General features: G+C 40.6%; 1 protein-coding gene across 4 annotated transcripts; it reads right to left on the bottom strand.

Moving 5' to 3' along the window:
- Positions 1-7,369: 7,369 nt before the first annotated feature.
- On the bottom strand, positions 7,370-23,105 carry LOC5510319 (coiled-coil domain-containing protein 81). 4 transcript variants are annotated; one of them, XM_048721901.1, is made up of 17 exons: positions 22,900-23,105; positions 22,758-22,819; positions 22,460-22,616; positions 20,032-20,288; positions 19,656-19,735; positions 19,261-19,457; positions 18,159-18,218; positions 13,935-14,241; positions 13,164-13,341; positions 12,382-12,456; positions 12,222-12,254; positions 11,939-12,022; positions 11,529-11,614; positions 10,915-10,993; positions 10,119-10,274; positions 9,076-9,302; positions 7,370-7,978 (listed from the first exon to the last, which is right to left on the bottom strand). In XM_048721901.1, exons 1-17 carry the CDS (start codon positions 22,976-22,978, stop codon positions 7,714-7,716), a joined length of 2,382 nt encoding a protein of 793 aa, XP_048577858.1. In that variant the 5' UTR covers positions 22,979-23,105; the 3' UTR covers positions 7,370-7,713. The 4 variants fall into 4 exon arrangements, with proteins under 4 accessions (XP_048577858.1, XP_032235383.1, XP_048577859.1 ...); XM_032379492.2 differs by lacking the exon at positions 18,159-18,218 and having other exon boundaries at positions 19,261-19,472; XM_048721902.1 differs by lacking the exon at positions 10,119-10,274 and having other exon boundaries at positions 19,261-19,472; positions 22,900-23,104.
- Positions 23,106-23,115: the final 10 nt, after the last annotated feature.

Raw genomic sequence — 23,115 nt, 5'->3', positions numbered from 1 at the left:
ATAATTAAAAATTGTAAAAGCAGTGTGTCTATCGAAAGTTTCTTCGAGGATTTGACTGATAATTTAGAGCGGATGGCCTATTTTATTGTGGCGATTCTAATAGATTCTTTTGTCTCTTATTGGTTGAGGTTTCCATCGGCCCTCCGGAAGTAAATTGGTGACAATGCGGCTTTTCCAATCAGATACTTGCGCTAAGAGTAGCCAGGGCGGGGATGAGAGAGGTCGTAAATCAATAGCATTAGTGATGGATTTCGGTTAGGCAAAAATTTGGAAAACAACTCACTGATCTCTTTTTTATTATATTTTATTCTCGTTTTCAGAGAAGAGCTAACAATACAATGTGAATTTCATATCATTAGTGTTTCTATGATCATCTTTATCAATAATATTGATAGATTTTTCGTTGTTTACAGGCCCGTACCCAGGATTTTTCTTGAGGGGGTGCTAAATCCGAAAAAGTGGACCTAATTTGGGGGGGGGGGGGGGGGGGTGGAGAGTGAGTTCTCTGATAAAAATCTCTGATGAAAATTTGGAAAAACAACTCACTGATCTGGGTGCACCCTCTGCACCACCCTAGGTACGGGCCTGGTATAAGCTGTGGCTTGCCTTTTTGTTGCACATGTACTCGACCCACTTGTCATCAGCTCTTTGAAGAGGCTGGTGGAAACGAACACCTGCCTCGTACCTAGGCGTCTCAATTTGGTAATACAACGGTCACGTCCTGTCGTTTTGTCTGTTGAAAATGTTCCAATTTCGTTCTTACTTCTCTGTTCATCATCAATTCATAGGGTGTCTTCTTTGTAGCTGGGTGTGGTGTGTCTCTGTAGGCTGATAGCATGTCGTATGTCGCTTTGTGTACATCTATGTGTTCTTGGTTTCTCTCTCTGTATAAACACAATTCTTGGCCGGCTTGAAACTCGCTCTACTGACATTCTATCGGCAAAATTGAAAAAGAAAAAGAAGACTCAAACACAATATTACATGGTCTAAAGTTTTATTTTTCACGATAAAGTATTTTTCCGCTAACATATAAATTCCCCTATATATTCCTTTATAAATCACTGACAGTAGCCTTGGGCTGCCTGTGGTAACCAATGAACTTCTTCATTTATGATGTAATGGTACACGAAACCCATGAGTGCCTGCAGGCATACGCACGTAGATGCACCCTGCCTATAAAAGGAGAAACCGTAAAATTGTATTTAGTTCTTAGTTCCAGTTCTTCCATAGTAAAGCAGTTGTCTTCAACAGTTTGGTCTGTGGTCTCTTCCCCCCCGTACAATTGACAAGACGTTTGGGTACACACTTGTACAAGTCGTACTTGTCACAAGAACGTCAATTAGGCATTCTAAGGCTGAAAATGTTCTTAAAAATCTTAAAAGTTATAGTTTAATTGAAGATATAATACAAAATGAATTATTAGGAAGAGGATTACCCAATGATCACTAGCAATATTATCGAAGGATGTTATTATGAACACAAATCGATTCTGCATTTTAGAACACATCACCCAAATAAAACTCGACATTTTGTTGCTATCGCATACTCGGCATGTTCTTAGCATGTTCTTGAAATTAGGTGAATGTGCGCCAAGACAACAACATGAAAACCCTTCTAGCTGTTCGGGGCCGCGACATTCGCCAGGAAAATTCTCATTCCTCCTCACCTTGCCCCGTCACTACCTCTCTGTAAAGACACAGCCTTGAAGAACTGTTCTGACCCAGGAGTGATTCGTATTTACCTACCGACGGACCATGTATAGCATTAGATGTGCACAATATATTTTGTAGTTATCTATGAAATGTAAAAAAGCACTGCAAAAAATACCGAGTTAACTTAACTCAAAATAATGAGTAAAGCAAATGCGTTCACAGCCACTCTATGTTGAGTTAAGGTAACTCAAATAAAGGTGATAGCTGTAACTCAATATAATGAGTTACTCGAACGCAGTGAGTAACGTTAACTCAAAATAATGAGTTAATGGTAGACACCTTGAGTGACGTTAACTCAACAAAATGAGTTACTTGGACACCGAGTAACGGTAACTCAAAATAACGCGTAATAGCAACACATTCTGGGTAACGATAACTCAACAAAATGAGTTACTCGAGCGCACGGGGTTAACATTAACTCATGCCTTTGAGTAACTACAACTCAATAGAGTATTCTTACTCTTTATTCTGAGTTATTATAACGCATAACAGCGAGTCAAGACTGCTCATTTTAGTGTTAACACTACTCGCAAGAAATGTACCCACAACCACTCTTATTCATACAGTAAAAACAACATCAAAATAATAATAATAGTTCAATTCAACTTCATGCAAGGGTTATATACATGGTCTCTTGAATATTCAGAGCTTGTTCCGATGTTTGATTATTTCGCGCATTCCCTTTACTTATTTAGTGCACCGATGTTACGAGTGTGTTGGTCCTTGGTTTTGTTCAAAGAAAGGAAGTTTACAAAGTGCGAGTCACGCTCACGCTTAACAATGCACTACTTTTTTTTAATTATATTTGTTTAAGGTATCTAAAAAAGTAATAATTGTTGAAGGGAGCTTTTGGTTATCCTCAATAAGTGGTTGTAAGGGGGGTGCGAAAACCGCACAGAAAAACCCACAGAAACGGCAAAGAAAAACTTCAAAACCCGCAAAACCGTCCAAATAATCAATAACCGTAAACCGCGCAGTCTAGAGAAACCGCAATACCGCGGAATATAATATGAAAACCGAAATATTCGCGCCAGATTTAAGGAGGCTCGTTAGCAATTCTTTATAGCCTTTTTTTTTTTTCAATTTACTCGTTGTAAAATTGACGTCTAGTAGTCTCAAATCTCGTCCGATTTCATTAATGTTTCCGAAGGATGATATTTAATCATCCGTATTTGATGTGCTACTGTTTTATTTTATTCATCGGTAACCGATTTAAAGTTATTCAACATATGAACACACCAGTAGTTTATGAATTTCTAATATATTTCCAAAAAATAACCGATGCTTTTTCTTTAAATTTGCGGAGAGACATAACTTATACTTAGGCATGATGGGGATCATAGTGGCGAGTCTAAACCGACCATGTAAAATTTTATGTTCGCATACTCCATTTTCTACCTTTGCTTTGGGCAACGTTGCGTTATCCTTCAATTTGTTGTAGAGAAAGCAGATATACCCGCTCTAAGCAAAGGTAGAAAATGGAGTATGCGGACAAAAGAAAACTACATGGTCGGTTTAGACTCGCCACTATGATCCCCATCATGCCTTAGTGTAAGTTATGGTTAGGCAATATTTACTCAGTTAGGAGACTTTAGTTACCCATATATGAGTAAAGCTAACTCAAATAAATGAGTACCAGTGTTACTCAAACTCAATAATTTGAGATATCGTTACTTAATTGAGAACTTCGTCTTGAGTTAAGCTAACTCAATAAATTGAGTACCACTTTTACTCAGTATCTTTAGTTACCGTTACTCGATATTTTGAGTTATGTCGATTTACTCAAATAAATGAGTATTCTTAACTCATCTCTAAAAGTGCATTTTTTGCAGTTAGGATTTGTTTTACATTTTAACGTATATTAAATTTGACTTCAATAAATAAATTCAAGCAAAGCTTGAAAGGGGATTTCATTACTGAATAAAATTTTCGAAAATGACACAAAAAGATCAGAAAAAAAAGCATTTGCGCCTGATATACGCCATTGTTCGAGTCTTTATTGCGTATTGGTAAAATAACGCAAATGACAAGCGTAGTATATAGAAACCACGGCGGGTTCCACGTTTACAAGAGTTTAACATCTTACAAACACGGATCCTGATTTACCGAAACCACAGGACAAAATTAACACCGCAATATTTGTGTGGTGGCTGAAAATAGCCAGAAAGACTTCTGCGATCATACATGATACTCGTTTCTTTTATTTACTAGAAAAAAAAAACACACACAACAACAACAGTCTCCGCGTCCTCAAGAGATCTTCAAAATTAAAATACAGCATACATGGCATATTTCAATTTTCGCGTTTAACGCGCCATTGATATTGTTACGAAAATCAACGCGTCATGCATGTTTGTTTTGTAAGGGGAGTTATTAGTTGCGCTGTTTGGGGCACGGATTACTGAATTGTATTTTGTTTTTCAACAGGGTCTTTATTTGGGGCATCTTTCGTCGCAATTCATAGATCCGACGAGCGCACGAATAACCAATCAGAATGCAGCAAATAGAAGCCAGCGAAGTGCAACCCAAATGTCCCACAAAAGTCCCACAAATTGTACAACATGTCGGATGAGGTCTGTGAATCCTGCTCGGGTTTATCTAAAATATAGACGTTTATAGACGGTCACCTAACATGATAGAAATTGATTTGTTGTCCAAGCTTGGTAAAAATCTTGTAGCGAAGTATGGAATGGAAACGACCCGGAATCCAGCTCGAAATACGAAAACTTGGAAATGATAGGATAAAGCGGTGCTCTCTTCGGTAGGTACTACTACTGTGTTTATGTGCTTTCAAAGCTATTTTTGTCAACTTGCAGTGATTTAAGTTCGGGGAAAAGTGGATAGAATGCCGAATTTGCTGTTTACGCCTGACTTTTAATACAAGTTTTATCGGCAAATGTCAAGATTTACAGCAATAATACAAACGACATCATTCTCATCATTCTTATATGTAATTGAAGTAACCTAAGATAATATCAAACAAAATTTTAAGGTAGGGCTTACACTGTTCTTGTATATGTGGTTTGTTTGTTTTTTGTTTTTCGTTTCGGCTATCTCTTAAACGGGGAACGGGGAACGATAAAACGGGGAATACTAAAACGGGGAATCTCTAAAACGGGGAATCTCTAAAACGGGGAATACTAAAACGGGGAATCTCTAAAACGGGGAATCTCTAAAACGGGGAATACTAAAACGGGGAATCTCTAAAACGGGGAATCTCTAAAACGGGGAATCTCTAAAACGGGGAATCTCTAAAACGGGGAATACTAAAACGGGGAATCTCTAAAACGGGGAATACTAAAACGGGGAATCTCTAAAACGGGGAATACTAAAACGGGGAATCTCTCAAACGGGGAATACTAAAACGGGGAATCTCTAAAACGGGGAATCTCTAAAACGGGGAATACTAAAAAAACGGGGAATCTCTAAAACGGGGAATACTAAAACGGGGAATCTCTGGGAATACTAAAACCGGGAATCTCTAAAACGGGGAATACTAAAACGGTAACAGAGTTAGGAATCGTGTTTTCCTGGTATGCATTCGCTGACAATAATAAATCAATAAAAGTTTTACTATATGGCTTTTAAAATTTAAAAAGAAGAGAAAACAAATCAACGAATATCGATTAGTTTATCGATCGAATTCAAAAAGGCGGGAAAACAAGAAACACTCGCGCACGATCAACTAAAAAAGTGTAAAAGAGTGAAAACATTCAACTAAGACGAAGACAAGATATACCAAAAAGACCTTGGAATGAGAGATGTTGGTGTTAGAATGATCCATGGGCCCAAATGAATGGAAAGCGAAGCAAAAAGGTTTAACTTACTTGGTTTATTTACCGTTCGGCGTTGTTTTCATCGTTATATAATTCAACGACTTTTCGGGCTATTTATTTCTGTTTTAGTCTTTTGGAAGCTACAGGCTTCATCCCAAAGGTGCTATAGTCTAAACAATGACAAAGAAAGCTCAGATGTCCGTCTTCACGGCATAAATGGACTGTTTGGTGTGAAAACTCCACGGTTTGTAGAGAACAGACTTTTGATGTAAACTTTTAAGTATATAAATGAAAACACCAAACACTGTGCTGCTTTATGACGATTTGGTAGAATATTGCATTTACAGACTTTTTTGGGTGTTTGCATCCCTTGTTATTTATTCTTTTGTTTGTTTCTCCGATATAAATAAGCTATGTATTTCTTGGCTATCGGTGGCGCTCGCCGTCTTATCAGATTGTTTTAATTTTCTTCTTCGTCAAAATTTTCTTTTACACAATCTTGTCAGGATAATAAAACTCAGACTCAAAGTGCCCGTCGCCTATTATCAACTTCTAAGACCTTTTCCAAGCTCTGTTAAGCTAGGTTCCTGACTCGGTTCCTATAACTCGGTTCCTGCCTCGGTTCCTAACTCGGCCTTTTGTTTGTCTCCCGTTTTAGTATTCCCTGTTTTAGAGATTCCCCGTTTTAGTATTCCCCGTTTTAGAGATTCCTCGTTTTAGTATTCCCCGTTTTAGTATTCCCCGTTTTAGAGATTCCCCGTTTTAGTATTCCACGTTTTAGAGATTCCTCGTTTTAGTATTCCCCGTTTTAGAGATTCCCCGTTTTAGTATTCCCCGTTTTAGATATTCCCCGTTTTAGTATTTCCTGTTTTAGAGATTCCCGTTTTAGTATTCCCCGTTTTAGAGATTCCTCGTTTTAGTATTCCCCGTTTTAGTATTGCCTGTTTTAGAGATTCCCCGTTTTAGTATTCCCCGTTTTAGAGATTCCCCGTTTTAGTATTCCCCGTTTTAGATATTCCCCGTTTTAGCATTCCCCGTTTTAGCATTCCCCGTTTTAGAGATTCCCCGTTTTAGTATTCCCCATTTTAGAGATTCCTCGTTTTAGTATTCCCCGTTTTAGAGATTCCCTGTTTTAGTATTCCCCGTTTTAGAGATTCCCCGTTTTAGTATTCCCCGTTTTAGTATTCCCCGTTTTGTCGTTCCCCGTTCCCTGTTTTAGAGATAGCCTTTGTGTTTTTTCGCAGAAATTTTACGTGTTTTTCTGCAATTTGAGTCCCAACTCTACCCTAAAAGTGGCCGGTCAAAGAAAACAGGACTATCACTTTCTACGCTGACCGGAAGATGATTATTCTGCTCACCCAGATTCGCAGAAAAATATCTCAAACCAATCTTTTTGCCTTTGATTGCCGACTTTTTGTGGGATCACATGGCTCTTATTGTATAATCTCTTTCCTTATTGGCTATTCGTGCCCGCGTAATTGACATGTCGGATCTATGAATTCAGGCCGACATTACGCGTATCCGATATATTCGGGCGGATTGTAACCGATGAAACCACGGGCTATAGGATAATTTTACTCCGAAACGACGTCTAATGTCTTGTTAGTGTTGAATACAGCATCTACCTAAGCTGGGTTGGTTCCCTACGCGTTACCACCTTTTCAAACGACGCGCTTTGTAACCGCAGCCGCCTGGTAAATTTTAAAGTTGAATACTTTATTTACCAAATACAATCGAAATTATCGCATTGGTTTCCCCAAATCAGCCGATGGAAATGGATGCTTTTTCACACTTGGTATTTTGCTAGGATGACAAAATGGCGGCTGTCAGAGGCTGTTTAAATGATAAAACCCAATAACAAAGGACACATAAGAATTTATATATATTTACAAAATCTTTATTAGAAATGCAGAGAAGTTAGACATAACACACTTTCCACACACTTATATTAGAATTGTGAAGGTACTATTATATTATCACTCAAAAAGATAAAAGAGAAGAGCTGAAAGATCTATCTTATTTCACGGTGTTTAGTTCTGGTCTCTCGTATTTTACCCCCTACTTTCTCAAGATAAATGTTATTTGAGACCAAGTTGAATACTTGTGCCAACAAATAAAATATAGTTCTAGATCCTCATAATAAAAGCTTTATTCCAAAGCACAACTGTGTCTGTGCCAGTTTTTTTTGTATTATCTTAAAAATGATAAAAGATCAGCGGTTATTCCTAGACCATGATCCTCGATCCAGGGATGTATCGTGATTCGCTCCAGACGTTTGACTCTCCGCAGTTATGGGGTCTGCGCCTGCACTGATTGCAGCGGCGATACTTTTCACACTGCTCGTGAATGAGCATCCCGGGGGACTGGGCTCGCATGCGCTCCTCTTCCTCGCGGTCTTTCTTCCGAGTCACGTGCTCGGCCCAGGAGTTCTCCAGCTTTCGTCGGGTGTCCAGCATTTCTTGATGACGCAATGTCCGGTCCAAGATTATGCTACAAAATAATGTGAAATGCTGTTAAAGAATGCCCATCAACCACTCCTTTGTTATTGATTATCGTTGAAAATACAACGGCTAATTCGCAAGAAAACTTGACGATATTTGATTGAAAATATCTTGGAAACTCGCTTGAATTAGCCGATAGAAATGGATTCTTTGTGTGACTCGGCATTGAACTGGAACATAAAATGGCGGCGTCGTAGGCCTTCTCAAATAAGCGCAATTTAAGTAAAACTAGATTTGCAATATGTGATTCCAGAAAATACCCCACTTAGGGGATTAGGAAACTTGAAGTATAAATCTTAAAAGAAAAAAGTCACAGGATAATGCAAATACTTGATTTTCGTGAACATACGCTTGAGTGTGGCTGAGCCTCAATTATGTTACGCTTGCCCTGTCTAAGGAAAATCAGCCTCTTTTGTTGTTGTGATTGCTTATAATTGCGTTTCGTTTCTGCTCTTATCGCATAGTAGGAGGAAAGGAAAGGAAGGAAGCTGAGGCCGACTTTATCCAGAATTCAGCCATAGGCAGAATTACTCAGTCATGCAGCAGCCCGCTCGTAAGGCCTAACAGGATTGGCTGGATTACCTCATTGTTATATTGTTTTCCATTGTTTTGTCTGTGGTGTACCAATAAAATCAGGTGAAATCTTCTAAAAGCTGCTACACGACCCGCATTACTCCGGATTTACATTAAACGGGGTCTTTTTCGGACTGCTATATAAGGCGCACAGTGCTGCCTGCCACGCAGTTAAGGCTGCATTGTCACCAGTTTACTTCCGGAGGTCAGACGGAAACCTCAACCGTTAAAAGACAAAAGAATCTATTAAAATCCAAGATATTAAATAGGCCATCCGCTCGAAATTATAAATCACATCCTCAAAGAAACTTCCAATAAACACAATGCTTTCAATATTTTGAAATATTTTTCGCGTTTTCCGTTAAAAATCATCGGAGATTGTAACGTAATCGACCGGAAGTAAACTGGTGACAATGCGGCTTAAACATGAAGATGGACTCTGCCTTCTTCAGTGGTTCGTCCGACAATAACACCCACAAAAACCCTAAGTTGATAAAGGGTTTGTTGACTTACTCCCTCTTGGTGCGCTCTAGCATGTCAGACTCTTCCTTCTGGCTTTTCAAGTCGCGTAGAATAGCCTCACGCTTTTTCTGGGACACCATATCGAGCTGTTCCTTGTACAACTTCCGGTTCCGGTTACGCTGTTCTTCAAGTTTTTCCTCCGTTGCATCATGGATCCCAAATATTGGTCCAATACTGTCTGGCTCCAGGGCGGGGATAGGCAGAGGCTTAAACCGTACCTAGGGAGAATATGGAAATATATAAGAAAAATGGAATAGGCAGAGGCTTTAAGGCGTACCTAAGAAAATAAGGAAATGTATCAGAGAAAGGGTATAGGCATATTTTTTAATCGTACCTAGGGAGAATATGTGTGTTGATAGTTATTAATGGGATATAATGCACCGCTTTTTGTTTATAATTCGTCAGCGTTTGGGCCGTTTTAGCCCCTTCTAGCATGAGCTATACAGGTTTGTGCAAACAATACCCTGAAGGATTACTCTCTACCTAGATAGCCCGATACCAAGGGATATCACTTAATTGCAGACATTCGTGTATTACCTAACCTGACCAATCTGTCGAGAATAGCGAGGGGGACCCCTACCTATGTTATCTATCTAACTAACCCGTCCTTGAGCAAGTCTCTCGAGTGGTTCCGATTTCCCGCTCGCTGGGGACCTCTATAGCTATGTTATCTATCTAACTAACCCTTCCTTGGCCAAATATGTCGAGTAGTTCCGATAACCCAGGACCTCTAGCTATGTTATCTATCTAACTAACCCGTCCTTGGCCAAATATGTCGAGTAGTTCCGATAACCCAGGACCTCTAGCTATTTATCTATCTAACTAACCCGTCCTTGGCCAAATATGTCGAGTAGTTCCGATAACCCAGGACCTCTAGCTATGTTATCTAACTAACTAACCCGTCCTTGACCAAATATGTCGAGTAGTTCCGATAACCCAGGACCTCGAGCTATTTATCTATCTAACTAACCCGTCCTTGGCCAAATCTGTCGAGTAGTTCCCAGGACCTCTAGCTATTTATCTTTCTAACTAACCCGTCTGCCCGGCTCGCTTCCTATCAGGATTCGGGGCTTGAGGAGGAGTGAGTCTGCGAATGGTGTGATCATTCTCGACATGGACATGCGCATTAGGGCGAAAGGCGGCTTGATGTTAGCGTGAAGTGTACTCTCTATCGTGTTCCTGATCTCAATCTACCTCACATGTAATAAGCATGATTTAGTGACAGACACAGGATTCCCAAGCTAAACGTGTAAAACAACCATGTCCTGTATGCAGAGATTTTCAAATTGGCAACAAACAGGGTAACTGTGCCACTTATGAACAGGGTACCCATGACTCAAACTTCACTACCAATCTCTGTTCAATGATTTTGCAATCTCTCGAAGCTCCATAAAAACTCTACCAATCTCAAAGCCCCGTAAAACTTCTAACTATCTTTGTTTAACTGTTTTTGAACTCTCTCAAAGCTCCTCAAAAATGCTTCCAATCTTTGTTTAACTGCTTCGCCCTCTCTGAAAGCTCCCCAAAAATGCTACCAATATTTGTTTAACTGCTTTGCCCTCTCTCAAAGCTCCTTTAAAAATTCTACCAATCTTTGTTTAACTGCTTTGCCCTCCCTCAAGGCTCCTCAAAAATCCTACCAATCTTTGTTTAACTGCTTTGCACTCTCTCAAAGCTCCTTAAAATGTCTGCTAATCTTTGTTTAACTACATTTGCACTCTCCCAAGCGATCCTTTCTGTTTTTCCACTCTGTCAAAGCTCCTTAAAATTCTTCCAAACTTGGTTTAACTGATGTTTTTAAACTATCTCAGTTGCATGAAAAAGTCTTACCTGTGTATCAAGTGCCTTTTTGTAGAGTTCGTTGGCGAGTTTTTTCTCTCGCATATACTGCTCCCTTTGAAGAGCTAGACTAGAAAGACAAACGCACATGCTATTGGTGTTTATCCTAGAAAGGGGGAGGTCTATCTCAAAAAGGAATATTCTAATCCCTGGTATTTCTGTTTCAATTTTTCTATCTTTCTAAATAAAATGTGAGACTTGCAAAAAGTTTGATAAACGCACAAATTAGTCCATTCACGTTGCTGTTTGCACCATACGGCGAAAAAAAAAACGTTGGACATATTTCATTATAAAGATAAAGTGCGTCTTAATGTAATATCATCGTCGGTTATGCGATACGTTTTTATTTCCTGGCCCTAGGTCAAACGACATCTTGATTTTAGGGCATTTGGTAAAGTGAACTGGGGTAATTGGGCTTCCTGTGGTGAGAGATTCCTACGGAAAACAGGAGAAGGCAATGGGTCCAATAGCCAAGTGAAAGGATTATGGGATATACTAGCGGCCTTAAGTAGGCTTAACAAAATCAAAGCCAAGATTTCTGGGCTTGACGATCGAAGCGATGAGTTACCGAATAAAGCGTGGTGCGTTGGATAACAAATACTTACTCTTCGGCAAGCTGGACTTGCTCCAGTCTCTCCAGGAACTCTTTCTCACGGTTCAACCGAGTCAGCTTGTTACTCTTCGAAGTGACCTTAACAATACAATGCGTTACTACGGCGATCAAATCCGTCACGCAAAGACATAGGGGTGCTACTTTGCGTTGGCCTGACAAACATTGACGTGACATGTTATTTACCGTGACATCAAACATAATATAGGCGATCATGTCACAGAGACATTAGAAACAATATTGCGTTACTGGCGTGACGCGTGACAACTAAAAATTTGGCGAAATGGCCGAATTGACAAAGCTAGTGTGGCTGAATTTCTTGTTTGCATCGTATGATACAAGGAAAGCAAATGTGTTACAAATCTAATAGTCCAGTGTGTAGATTAGCGTGCGGTGTTGTGTTACCTGATCTGCTAGCGTTTGCGAGTACTCGTTTTGTTTGATATATCGTGGCGGAGTCAGCGGTCTGTTTTGGAAGACGTAAGATCTCTGTAGTAAAAAAAAATTAATAAATAACAGAATAAGTTACCAGACTTATCTGTGCTACAAATCGCACTATAAGCGCTTTGAATCTGTGCGTAATTAATTTTTGCGTGACTTTTCTTTCGCGATATTTTCAAAATCGCAAAATTGAAGTGACGCAATAATTTCATCGAATAAGTTATTCAGTCATGAAAATGATACTTACACAAAATTCGGTTGGACGGGTAGATTTCTTAGTCTGAAAGTAATGTGCAGAAAATTCAAATTAAAAATAAAATGAATAATAATGAATAAAATGGCGCAATCAGACAAGAAAACAAAAGAGAATGAGTAAACAGAATGAGTAAATTCCTGTGGTGCCATACCTTGATTCCCTCTGACACGCCCAAGTTGAAGGCCGCCACTTTCTGGTTATATCGTCTGTTCTCCATGTTTTTGGCCTAAAGACAACCTCAGTGTTAGAGTAATGTTAAAGTACAGCACTGCAGATATGCATTACTAAAAGAATTGCTGCGCACAAATATTGCTTTCGATCATCCTGTTTTTGTTTTTATTGAAGACAAATTATTTGAGGGAATCTTTAAAAAAATGATATAAACAAAAAGGTTAATTTATGAAATTTAATCGAACATATAAATTAGATTTACTGAACAAGCCGATGGAAATAATTTTTTCTCACTTAGCAATTTGCTAGGGTGGCGAAATTGCGGCTTAATCGTTGAATGAATCACTCTAAGGGCAGACGTCCCTTAAAAAATAACGATCATCCATTCACATGTTAGTTTCTTTTACTTGAAAATACAACAACTGTCTCGGCGTCCTCAAGAAATCTTCAAAATAAAAGCCTTTTATTTATTGAAAGTATCTCATTTACTCGCTTGAAATGGCCGATGGGATTGAAGATGCTTTGTGCAGGGCCTAAGCAGGGTTTGGGGCACTGGGAGCATGTGTCCCTCCCCAAATATTTTCAAAATTTTAATGAAATGATCGGTAGGGGCGTGGCTTTGCCCCCCTCCAAATGCTTTCTTAATGTTTCTATATCGTGCCCCCCTCTCTCAATAATGCGATGCCTGCTATGACTTTGTTGTTGACTAGGTATATTGACCTGAAGCGTGTAATTGCGGCGTGATGTTCTTCCTACCCATACCTGTTCCATTATTATAGCCTCCGAGTCCTTCTGATGCTGGTAATGCTGCAGTAGTCGGTCCTGCTCAAGCTCTTTACGCCGTCGCTCCTCAGAGAAGTACACGGGGACGTTCTTCTCAGCGCGTTGGTGACACAAGTAGCAGAGCTCTTGGCCGCCACGGTCGCCATGCAGCGTGCACCTAAGAAATAGATAACAGCTTAAAGGAGCTGTGTTACGGTCAACTGCGCACCTATTTTGCACATTGGTTGCACAAGTAGCAGATCTCTTGACCGCCACGGTCACCAAGCAGTGTGCACCTGAGAAATAGATAACAGCTTAAAGGAGCTGTGACACGGTCAACTGCGCACCTTGTTTGCGCATGGGGTTTTAAGTTTTCCTTGCGACACGTTAAGAGTAGGCTTAGTGTGTGACACTAAATGAGGCTGCTAAGCAGACTATGTTAAGAGCCGCGGCTCTTGTGCTCTTGTGTTATATCTAAGCGGATAACCAAAAAAACAAATGTGGGGTTTTCAGGCTAGCTTCTGTTACTTTTCTAATGACGGATTGTTGCGTAAAAACGAGTAGGGTAGCCTTGTTACATGTTTCGTGCAATTAAGGATGATCAAGCTTTGTTGTAGAAAAAGATGCGCGTCATTACGAAACGATTCCAGAAGTCCTTCTTTCGAGCATAAGAGAGCCCTGCGGAGGAGGCTAAATCAAACATGTGTGAGAGCCAGAACAATTATATTCAATCTATGTGACGTTCACACACGTTTATTTACATAAACCTACCTGCTGTTCATAGCTGACCGCGGAGGCTTAGGAGGCTGGAGCTGACTAAAACTGTGCGACGCGAGCATACCGCTGTTACTTCTTCCAAGGGGCTCAGCCTCCATTTCTTGTCCCTGTGTCTGCGTGTCTGCGGGGGCCTGGGGCGTCTCTGGAGCACGTCTTCGCGGACTCGCTGACTTCGGGGGTGTGGGTACCGGCTCGGGCCCATTCCCTCCGTAGCTGACCGCCACCGCTTTCGCTGGCGACAGAGCCGGCCTGAGACCCTGTGAGCTGTGCAGGGCCTGTCGCGGAGGACTTTTTGGCGGTACTGAGGAACATGGGAAATAAAAAAGCACAATCAGCGTTTCCTCTTTTATCGCTTGCGTAGCAGAGGGCAATAACGAGGTACAGGGGGACAAGAAAAAGTCAATAACACTCCGTAGCTTTTCCTATTTTACCCCAGTTTTGCACTGACTTTTAGGCAATAAAAAGAGAAAAAAGAAAATTCAAGAAAAGTTAGCTTCTCCTCTCTCATCACCCACAAACTTGACAAATGAGTTTTAGCATGTTTTTAGGAACATATTCTAGGTTAAACCAGACCTGGGACTCTCGTTGTGCTCGACATTCTAGCTTTGTAAGGGGTTTTCGGACGGGATGAATCGCACCGTCGAACACCCGTAAACGTGGCGAACAAATACCGATGTGAACCCGTAAACGCGGCGAGCGAATGCCGACGAGAAGACAAGCGGCACCACTTGCCCTGGCACCAAGGGTACGAGGAGCAAGAAAAAACAATTTGCTTTCCCTCTTTTGAAAACGCTTTATTATTATTGTTGTGTGTTCATGCACATCAATCCGCGATCGAAGAAAAATCTGGCGCTTTGAAGCCAATATCGTTATCAGTTCCAGAAACCCTAGAAACCAAAGACTGTCTAAAGCAAAGCTATCGGCATTTATTCGGCAAATGATCGGTCAAAACTCGGTTATTTTTCGAATCCACCGGATAAAGAGATAGGCCAAAACTATACTTTAGAAACGTGTAGTCAGTACAGTAAACTTGCGTCCTTGACGCAGACAGAAGTTGTATGTATTCATCACGATGCAAGAGAAAAATCATGACTTGAAGAGATCTTTTCATCATTTATAAAGGTTCATTTCCCCTCTACTACGATACAAATTAGTATAATTCTCTTCTTAGCGTAAAACATTTCCGCGGCCTTATTGACATATTTCTTACATTTCACTTGACAGGATGCCAACTTGCGAAGAACTATGCCAGGTGACTGCTGAGGTACTGCGGGCGCAATTGCCGGCAACCGAAATGAGCTTGCACGTTTTGAGGGCATATTCGACACGGAAGGATGGCTAGTTAACAACGCGGCCATTTCAGTCATGATTGCCTCCGCTCCGGGGAGCTTTATATCTTTTTACAGATGGTAGCGGAATCAGAAACTTTCTACAAATGAAGTTACTATGGAGATGTGTCCACGTGATCGGAAGCCAATATCACGTGTTGATTGGATGGGTTTGACGTGCTAGGCACGTGTTAATGAGTCTCTAGTGACCATCTTTTCGGAAAGGAATTTGACTCGAAGTTTGATTCATAACGAATTAGTTCAGCGTTAGTATTTGGCGGAGTCGTAATCCTTAGAAACATACGGTACAGAGAAACGCTAAATCTTCTTTTTGGTATTAACATTTGCGCAGATTTCGCTCGCGGTGTTTTCGCGAGCGTTCCATCGGGTTAAGAACTATATTCCATATTTTTTCATTCCGGGCGCGGCGCAGTTTGATGCGAACGTATCCTGGTAAAATAACGTCACGTGGTGTCCTCGTCACGTAACGAGTCACGATATGTCACGTCTAGCAAAGGCACGTAAAGTGTGACGTCAGAACACGATAAGTAACATGGCAAAATACGCAAAGTAAGCGCCACGGATAACTGTGTCACAATGAAAAATGGCAAACCAGGCACACACAGCCACGTCGTCCATGTACACGTCACAACACGCATTAAAAACATGTCACAAAAACATGTCAGGGTGGAGCACGTCAAGTCACGACACTGTACGTGGCAGTTTACGTGACAATACAACACATATCAGTACAACACGTCACGGTTAAAAACGACCAACGTATCGTGTCAAGATGGAACACGTCACGGTGGTGTTTAACACGGGTCAGGTTATCATTATTGCACGTCACGGCACGGCACGTTAACCTGTAAGCACGGAATAATAAAACACCTAGTATGTAGAGTAAAAGACTTCTGGATATGCAAAATCGATTATATTGAATTCTTAATGAACTCGATGGATAAAATAGCTACAGTCGAACCTCTATTAAGCGGTCACCCTCGGGACTTAGCTTAGTGACCGCTTAATAGAGGTTGACCGCTTAATAGAGGTTTCGCTATTAGCGTAAATCGGGCTGTAATTATACGTAAGAACTTTTTATTATAATAAACAACAGTAACAATCATGTTAGCCCTAAGACGGGGCCTGGTGCATTCCAATTTGATCCAGAAATGTTTGAAACCGCCTAGTCAGTTTGTTTTTGCCTATACGGCTCTTGCGGCTTTGCCCAATTCTATGGGCATGAGCTACTTTCGCTTGCGTTATGTAAAGTAAATGAGTGCGTTAAGGTGATGTTACACGCGTCGTTTCCGTCGATATCCGTCATTAAAGCGTTTGCGCGATTTTGGAAGTCGAATCAAAAACTCGCAGTGCGTTGCCGTACCCAAAAACTCACAAATCTGACCCAGTTGCATTCAGTTGGGATATCATGAGTACATGACTGAGTTGGAACCAGCATTAAAGATGTTTACAAACATATGCGGGAACCAACTAACATAAAGGATCCAAATGCTGTTGCAATCGTAAGAGAAAAAGCCGACAAAACAGTGATGGATGGAGACGGTCACCCGAATACTCTAGTTGACGATTACGAAGTTATCAGGCATATTTCCAAACTGATGTCAACGTGGTTTACCAAATATCTCAAGAGACCTACAAACTGTGAGAAAGTCGCAGTCAAAGGGAAGTGGGTGAACAGAGGTGGTGGCTATGGACTCGAGATTCCTTGTGAATACATATTTGAAGGTGACAGTTTTTCTTCTAGCTGGCTAAAGCGGAAATTGGTAATCGAGGAATTTGATGCGACTGATCCGCACAAGACCACACAAGTCTCACAAGGCGATTAGCCATAGTAATTAGATTAGACAGTTAAAAATATGACGAAATATGACGTGCACTATCTGTTGTCATGCTGACAAATATTGTTGATGACCGTTTAATAGAGGTGTAAAACAATGAAATCAACCAATTGGGACCCTCCTTTGGTGACCGCGTCCGCTTAATAGAGGTGACCGCTCAATAGAGGTCAAATTTACAGTAAACATAAGGGGGAAAATTCGGGACTTTGGTAAATGACCGTTGAATAAAGGGGGGCCGCTCAATAGAGGGCCGCTTAATAGAGGTTCGACTGTATTTAAAAGCTCTAGGGACGAGAAAAAACGTTTGGTCATAGCGGTGCATCAAATAAACACACACTTTGCCAAATTATAATGCGTTGGCGTCTCGACCAGCCAGTAAAGTTTGTGATGTAATGTATCTAACGTTTCCCCTAGGAAGTCTTTAGAAGTCTTAGACACGAATACTCATTATATGTTTCTTTGTATCTTTAATTTTTGCTCACGTAATAAATGCACTAATAGCATATAATAACTATAAAGAAAAATTTCGTCTCTAAAGTTTGACACCTGAAAGGTTGCATGAAGACGAATGAGGAAACCCTGGGGACAAAGTGTGAAAAGTGAAACTGAAACTACAGAAGTCAAAATCGTTTTGAGAAACAAAAAACACCTGTCAAAAATGGTGTCCTTGATGCTTTTGAGAACTCGAAAAGATGAGAATACCTGCAACTACACAAGAAACGGAAACTTTTTTTGAAAAAAAAATTGTTGCTAAGCGTTGTTTCATTTCAATACAAATATATACAATTCTCAACGATGAAAAACAGACAAAATCCCACATACCCAAAGCATGCATACAAATAAAGGTCTTAATAGATATAGCTTATATCCGCGCGATATAATAAAAGGAAGATAAAAATTTAAACAAAGTAAATCGTGGGGTGAGTACGGAACAAGTGTGATTAAATGGCATTTGTGGAATGGAGGAGGATGTATCAAACTAATTCAAATATGAAAAAAAAATCTAAGTAGAAAAATTCATAAGTACATACAAGTTGGAAGAAGAATGCCTCGAACGCTTCGACTTCTCTGGACTTTTGTAGTTTCGGGATCTTTAAAAGTGTATTCAAAGAGATTAAGAACCCTTGCAAATGTATTTGGAGATAAAGATGCAACCGCAGCCATCTTCGACTATCTGATTATCTGATACCAAACTGTGCAATTTCGTCACAAGACTTTTTTACGAGGCCAGATAAAAACCGAAACTTCCTGCTTATCTACAGCCAGTGTCTTAGTTAAGTGTACACGGTTTACTTTTAGGTTCCCAAGGTAATTTTCCAAGTAACCAAAAGAGACAGTGTTTGTAGTAAATATTTAATACTTTAGGCCTTTGAGCAGCTGAAGTTATTGTGGCTTCGGTGGAGCAAAACCAATCAAGCTCCTTTATCAGACTATAGGGTCGTTAAAATAAAAAAAAATCTTTGCAATTGGTATGTAAATTGACGCAAACTTGGATTTTAAACTAAACAAAGACTTCGAAGTTTTTAACAAAATGATCTTAAAATATTTAGAAAAAAAGAAAGCAAAAAATAGAAACGAAAAAAATCTTATTGCTCGTTTGGAACAGGTGTACATTTTTAACCAAGTAATTGCAGAAAGCGTTTTAAAAAATATCGCACTACAAAGCGAAAACAGTGCTGTGGTTCTTTTTGCTTCAAACAGCGAATGCGTACGCGCTTTCACTTGCGCGCCTAAAGTGTCCAAAAGCAGAAATAATAATGAAGCGACACATAGTGACAAGCTACACGCAACTTGAGGCCAGCTTTTAAGTCAAACGCACCACGTAACATTACAACACTTCTTGACATGATGCGTCAAATCAAAACCATCACGTGAGATCACGCTAAACATCGCAATGAAAAGCTACGTCATTGCAACTAGCTTAATACAGAAAACTCCAAGACTCCACCGTGCAGTAGCAGACCTGGAAATATTGGGGGCACAATACAGAAACATTAAGAAAATATTTGAGGGCACGGCCACACCCCTACTGGTCATTCCCTTTTATTTTTCCCCTGCTAAGGCCCTACCCCAGCACTCTGACCACTGACACAACGTTAACCTCGAAGCTTTTTATGTCAAGCCCACTCCCACCTTCTTCTTCGTTAGGGTTACCAAGAATGGGTTCGACTCTTGGGATGGGCTCCACCCTAGGCGGCAAGTCATCTTGTCCGGTATTGTCTTGGCCACCCCTCACAGTGGTGCCTCTATCCTCTTCTTCAATGGTCGGCATGGTCTGTTCCCGTCCAACCTTAAGAGGGGCTCCATCGATGCCACTACCAGGCTGGATCCTAAAAATATGATTGCTGTAGTTTTCATGCATTGTTAATGGTTATCATTAAAATTAGTTTATTTTGTTATTTTGTGTGATTATAGATTGTTGGGTTATGGAAAAGAAAAGAAAAACAATGTGAACTCCTTTTTATTTAACCATAATTAAAAAAGCAGACAGAACAATTGTATTCAAGGCAAATGGGCATGTTCCAAACCTTGGTAAAATAAGAGTGTTGCTTGTGTGAGGTCTTGGAGTGAATGCTTCTGAAATCACAGAATCGGCAGTCCCAGGGCGCTGAAATAGGAAAGCAACCATGTATACTGTATAGTGTCGTGTGATTCAAAATCTAAGTTGTGGTGAATGTTTAACTGTAGCAATAAGGCAGAAGTGAAGCATTAGAGTCAGATTGTGTCTTTAAAAAGACCCACCCCCCAAAAAAAGACCAACAACAACAACAGTTTTTTTTTTCAGCAATGGGCATGTAAATAAAACAATACAGTGCTTGGTATTGGTATGGAATTCCTGTGTTAACAAAACACAGGGAAGCTGAGGCCAATGAAAAAAGTGGAGAGGATTGTGAAAGTACTTACATTTGAAAGGGCTTGCAGCAAACTACCAGAGCCATCCATACTTCTAAGGAAATCTTTGTAAAATTTCATTTTAACTTTTGAGTCTCTAATCGACAAACGTCCAATCCCTGTAAACTGGAACTCTACATTCCGCTTGGATTGGATGGATCTGTTCAGCGCCTGAAGGACTTCCTTTACACAGCTTTCAACAGTGTCACGATCAAATGAGGTGTTATTGGATAATGCTACAAAATTCAGTTGGACGACAGGTATCTGACCTGCAAGCAAAATAAATTGTACAACTAATTGTAAGTCTATAATTAAACAAAGGCAGCAGATGGGGAGAGGAGTGTCCTCACCTTAAAAAGCCCCTCCCTCCCTCCCTACCTATAGGGGAGAGTGTCCCATGACTTTTCTTTCCTATGGGGGGCAGTGTCCCATGACTTTTATTTCCTATGGGGGGCAGTGTCTCATAACTTTTCTTTCCTATGGGGGGCAGTGTCCCATAACTTTTCTTTCCTATGGGGGGCAGTGTCCCATGACTTTTCTTTCCTATGGGGGGCAGTGTCCCATAACTTTTCTTTCCTATGGGGGGGCAGCGTCCCATGACTTTTCTTTCCTATGGGGGGCAGTGTCCCATGACTTTTCTTTCCTATGGGGGGCAGTGTCCCATGACTTTTCTTTCCTATGGGGGGCAGTGTCCCATGACTTTTCTTTCCTATGGGGGGCAGTGTCCCATGACTTTTCTTTCCTATGGGGGGCAGTGTCCCATGAATTTTCTTTCCTATGGGGGGCAGTGTCCCATGACTTTTCTTTCCTATGGGGGGCAGTGTCCCATGACTTTTCTTTCCTATGGGGGGCAGTGTCCCATGACTTTTCTTTCCTATGGGGGGCAGCGTCCCATAACTTTTCTTTCCTATGGGGGGCAGCGTCCCATAACTTTTCTTTTCCTATGGGGGGCAGCGTCCCATGACTTTTCTTTCCTATGGGGGGCAGTGTCCCATGACTTTTCTTTTCCTATGGGGGGCAGTGTCCCATGACTTTTCTTTTCCTATGGGGGGCAGTGTCCCATGACTTTTCTTTCCTATGGGGGGCAGTGTCCCATGACTTTTCTTTCCTATGGGGGGCAGTGTCCCATGACTTTTCTTTCCTATGGGGTTCAGTGTCCCATGACTTTTCTTTCCTATGGGGGGCAGCGTCCCATAACTTTTCTTTCCTATGGGGGGCAGTGTCCCATGACTTTTCTTTCCTATGGGGGGCAGCGTCCCATAACTTTTCTTTTCCTATGGGGGGCAGCGTCCCATGACTTTTCTTTCCTATGGGGGGCAGTGTCCCATGACTTTTCTTTTCCTATGGGGGGCAGTGTCCCATGACTTTTCTTTCCTATGGGGGGCAGTGTCCCATGACTTTTCTTTCCTATGGGGGGCAGTGTCCCATGACTTTTCTTTCCTATGGGGTTCAGTGTCCCATGACTTTTCTGAGTGGATGTGGTTTTCTTTACATGATCAAAGGCTCTTTTCATTATTTCTTTTTTAATAATTATCTAGGAAGTGGACAGGGACTGGAGTTCAGGATATAATCTCTGTGGTCTATCTGTGTGGCAACACAAAGTATTGATTGGGTATCTGTTATTTAAAAGAGCATCCAGCCTGAGATTTCACCAAATTTTAGTCCTCATGTGTTTTAAAATGCGGGATCAAATTGTGCTAATAGTAACAACCTGTTATTGTTGCTATTAATTATTAGTGTAATTCTCTTCTTAATAATTCATTTGGTATTATATTCTTATGTACACTAAAATTTAAGAATATCGTAAAACATAATCATCCTAAAAATGTCCCCCATAAAAGAACGGCCCAGCTTCAACTGCAAATTAAAAAAAAGATTGTACACTATATCGCTGGTATATTTGTAGTACACCCTAGTGCTTTGAGGGAGGTCAATATCTTAACTTTATTTTTCGAATATCTGACCCCCCAAATCCACACATATTAACAGATGATACCCTTTGCAATCTATTTATCTAATTCATTTAGAAAGCGGCGCGTCGCTTTAGTGGTAAGCGATGGGTCGCGCGCACACCCCCCTTTCTTAACAAAATGCGGTCTACTCTGAATTTACACAATTTGGAATATTAATGTGCCTGAAATGCCCCAAGCAAATCCCACCTACAATACGGATAGTATGTATTACCAAAAATGAGGAAATGGGAAGCTAAAAGATCCCAGACGTGATCAAATCACGCGCTATGATAAGCTAATTTGGTCGCCCCGTGACGAGAGATAAGAAACAGCAATTATAATGTCCTTATATTACTAAGCATTAAAAGTTCAAATAACACCATGATAACGCAGCTTTTACACTCTTGAATAAAAGCTTTTAAATAATATAAGCCGGTACTAATGGTGTATACTGTTTGTAATCGTTAATGTAATACGAACGTTCTCACCTGTTGTGTAGTGTTTGGTGTAACTTAGTCCATGAGTCATGGCAAACTTTTCTGATAATACAAACACCGGCCGCTGAATTAAAATATACTTGTTATTTCCAACGTCTAGTTTCTTCTGAGAAAATGTAAATATCCCTAGACCAGGAACACTGACGCCCTAGAAGGAAAAAAGGCAAGACATGTTGAACAATAGCTAGAATGTTTGTGTAAACTTTGCCGGCTTCGTACAGTATTCTCGCTTTGCTGTTTTATGTTTGATTGTGCCTTGGGCGATCGGAATCTAGATAAACAAACTTGCCTTCTGAGATCCCATTTGCCTTGCAATATAGTCCGACAGATTGTCCCAAACACTGACAATATCTGGAAGCAAAAAATACAAAGAAAGTCACGAAGTCAATATTCAGTTCGCATCGGCATTCGAACACACGCTCGAGACAAACCTTCTTCTGTCAGCTTCGGAATCGCGGAAAACCGATTCTTTTTGGCTTCCGACACCAGGCCATGCATAACTTCAGCCATCTTGGCTGAGTTCTAGATCTTCCGACCTCTAAAAACGGAGATTTTTCTAAAAACTCCCAGTATATTAGTGCATTAGCGCGAACTTGTTCTTGCCACCAATAATCGTTTCTATGGTAACTTGGCAGTAAGTGGTCAGC

Source organism: Nematostella vectensis, chromosome 14 (assembly GCF_932526225.1).
Source record: "Nematostella vectensis chromosome 14, jaNemVect1.1, whole genome shotgun sequence".
Taxonomy (NCBI): Eukaryota; Metazoa; Cnidaria; class Anthozoa; order Actiniaria; family Edwardsiidae; genus Nematostella; species Nematostella vectensis.
This window is presented reverse-complemented; position numbering and strand designations above follow the sequence as displayed.

What these genes read in the sequence shown, in the direction of transcription:
- LOC5510319 (XM_048721901.1), bottom strand. Translation starts at nt 22,978, where the DNA reads ATGGCTGAAGTTATGCATGGCCTGGTGTCGGAAGCCAAAAAGAATCGG. An exon ending in CCCGTCCAACCGAATTTTGT is followed by an intron (nt 12,023 to 12,221) that starts GTAAGTATCATT and finishes TTTTTACTACAG; the next exon opens with AGATCTTACGTCTTCCAAAA. An exon ending in GAAGCGAGCCGGGCAGACGG is followed by an intron (nt 9,303 to 10,118) that starts GTTAGTTAGAAA and finishes TATTCTCCCTAG; the next exon opens with GTACGGTTTAAGCCTCTGCC.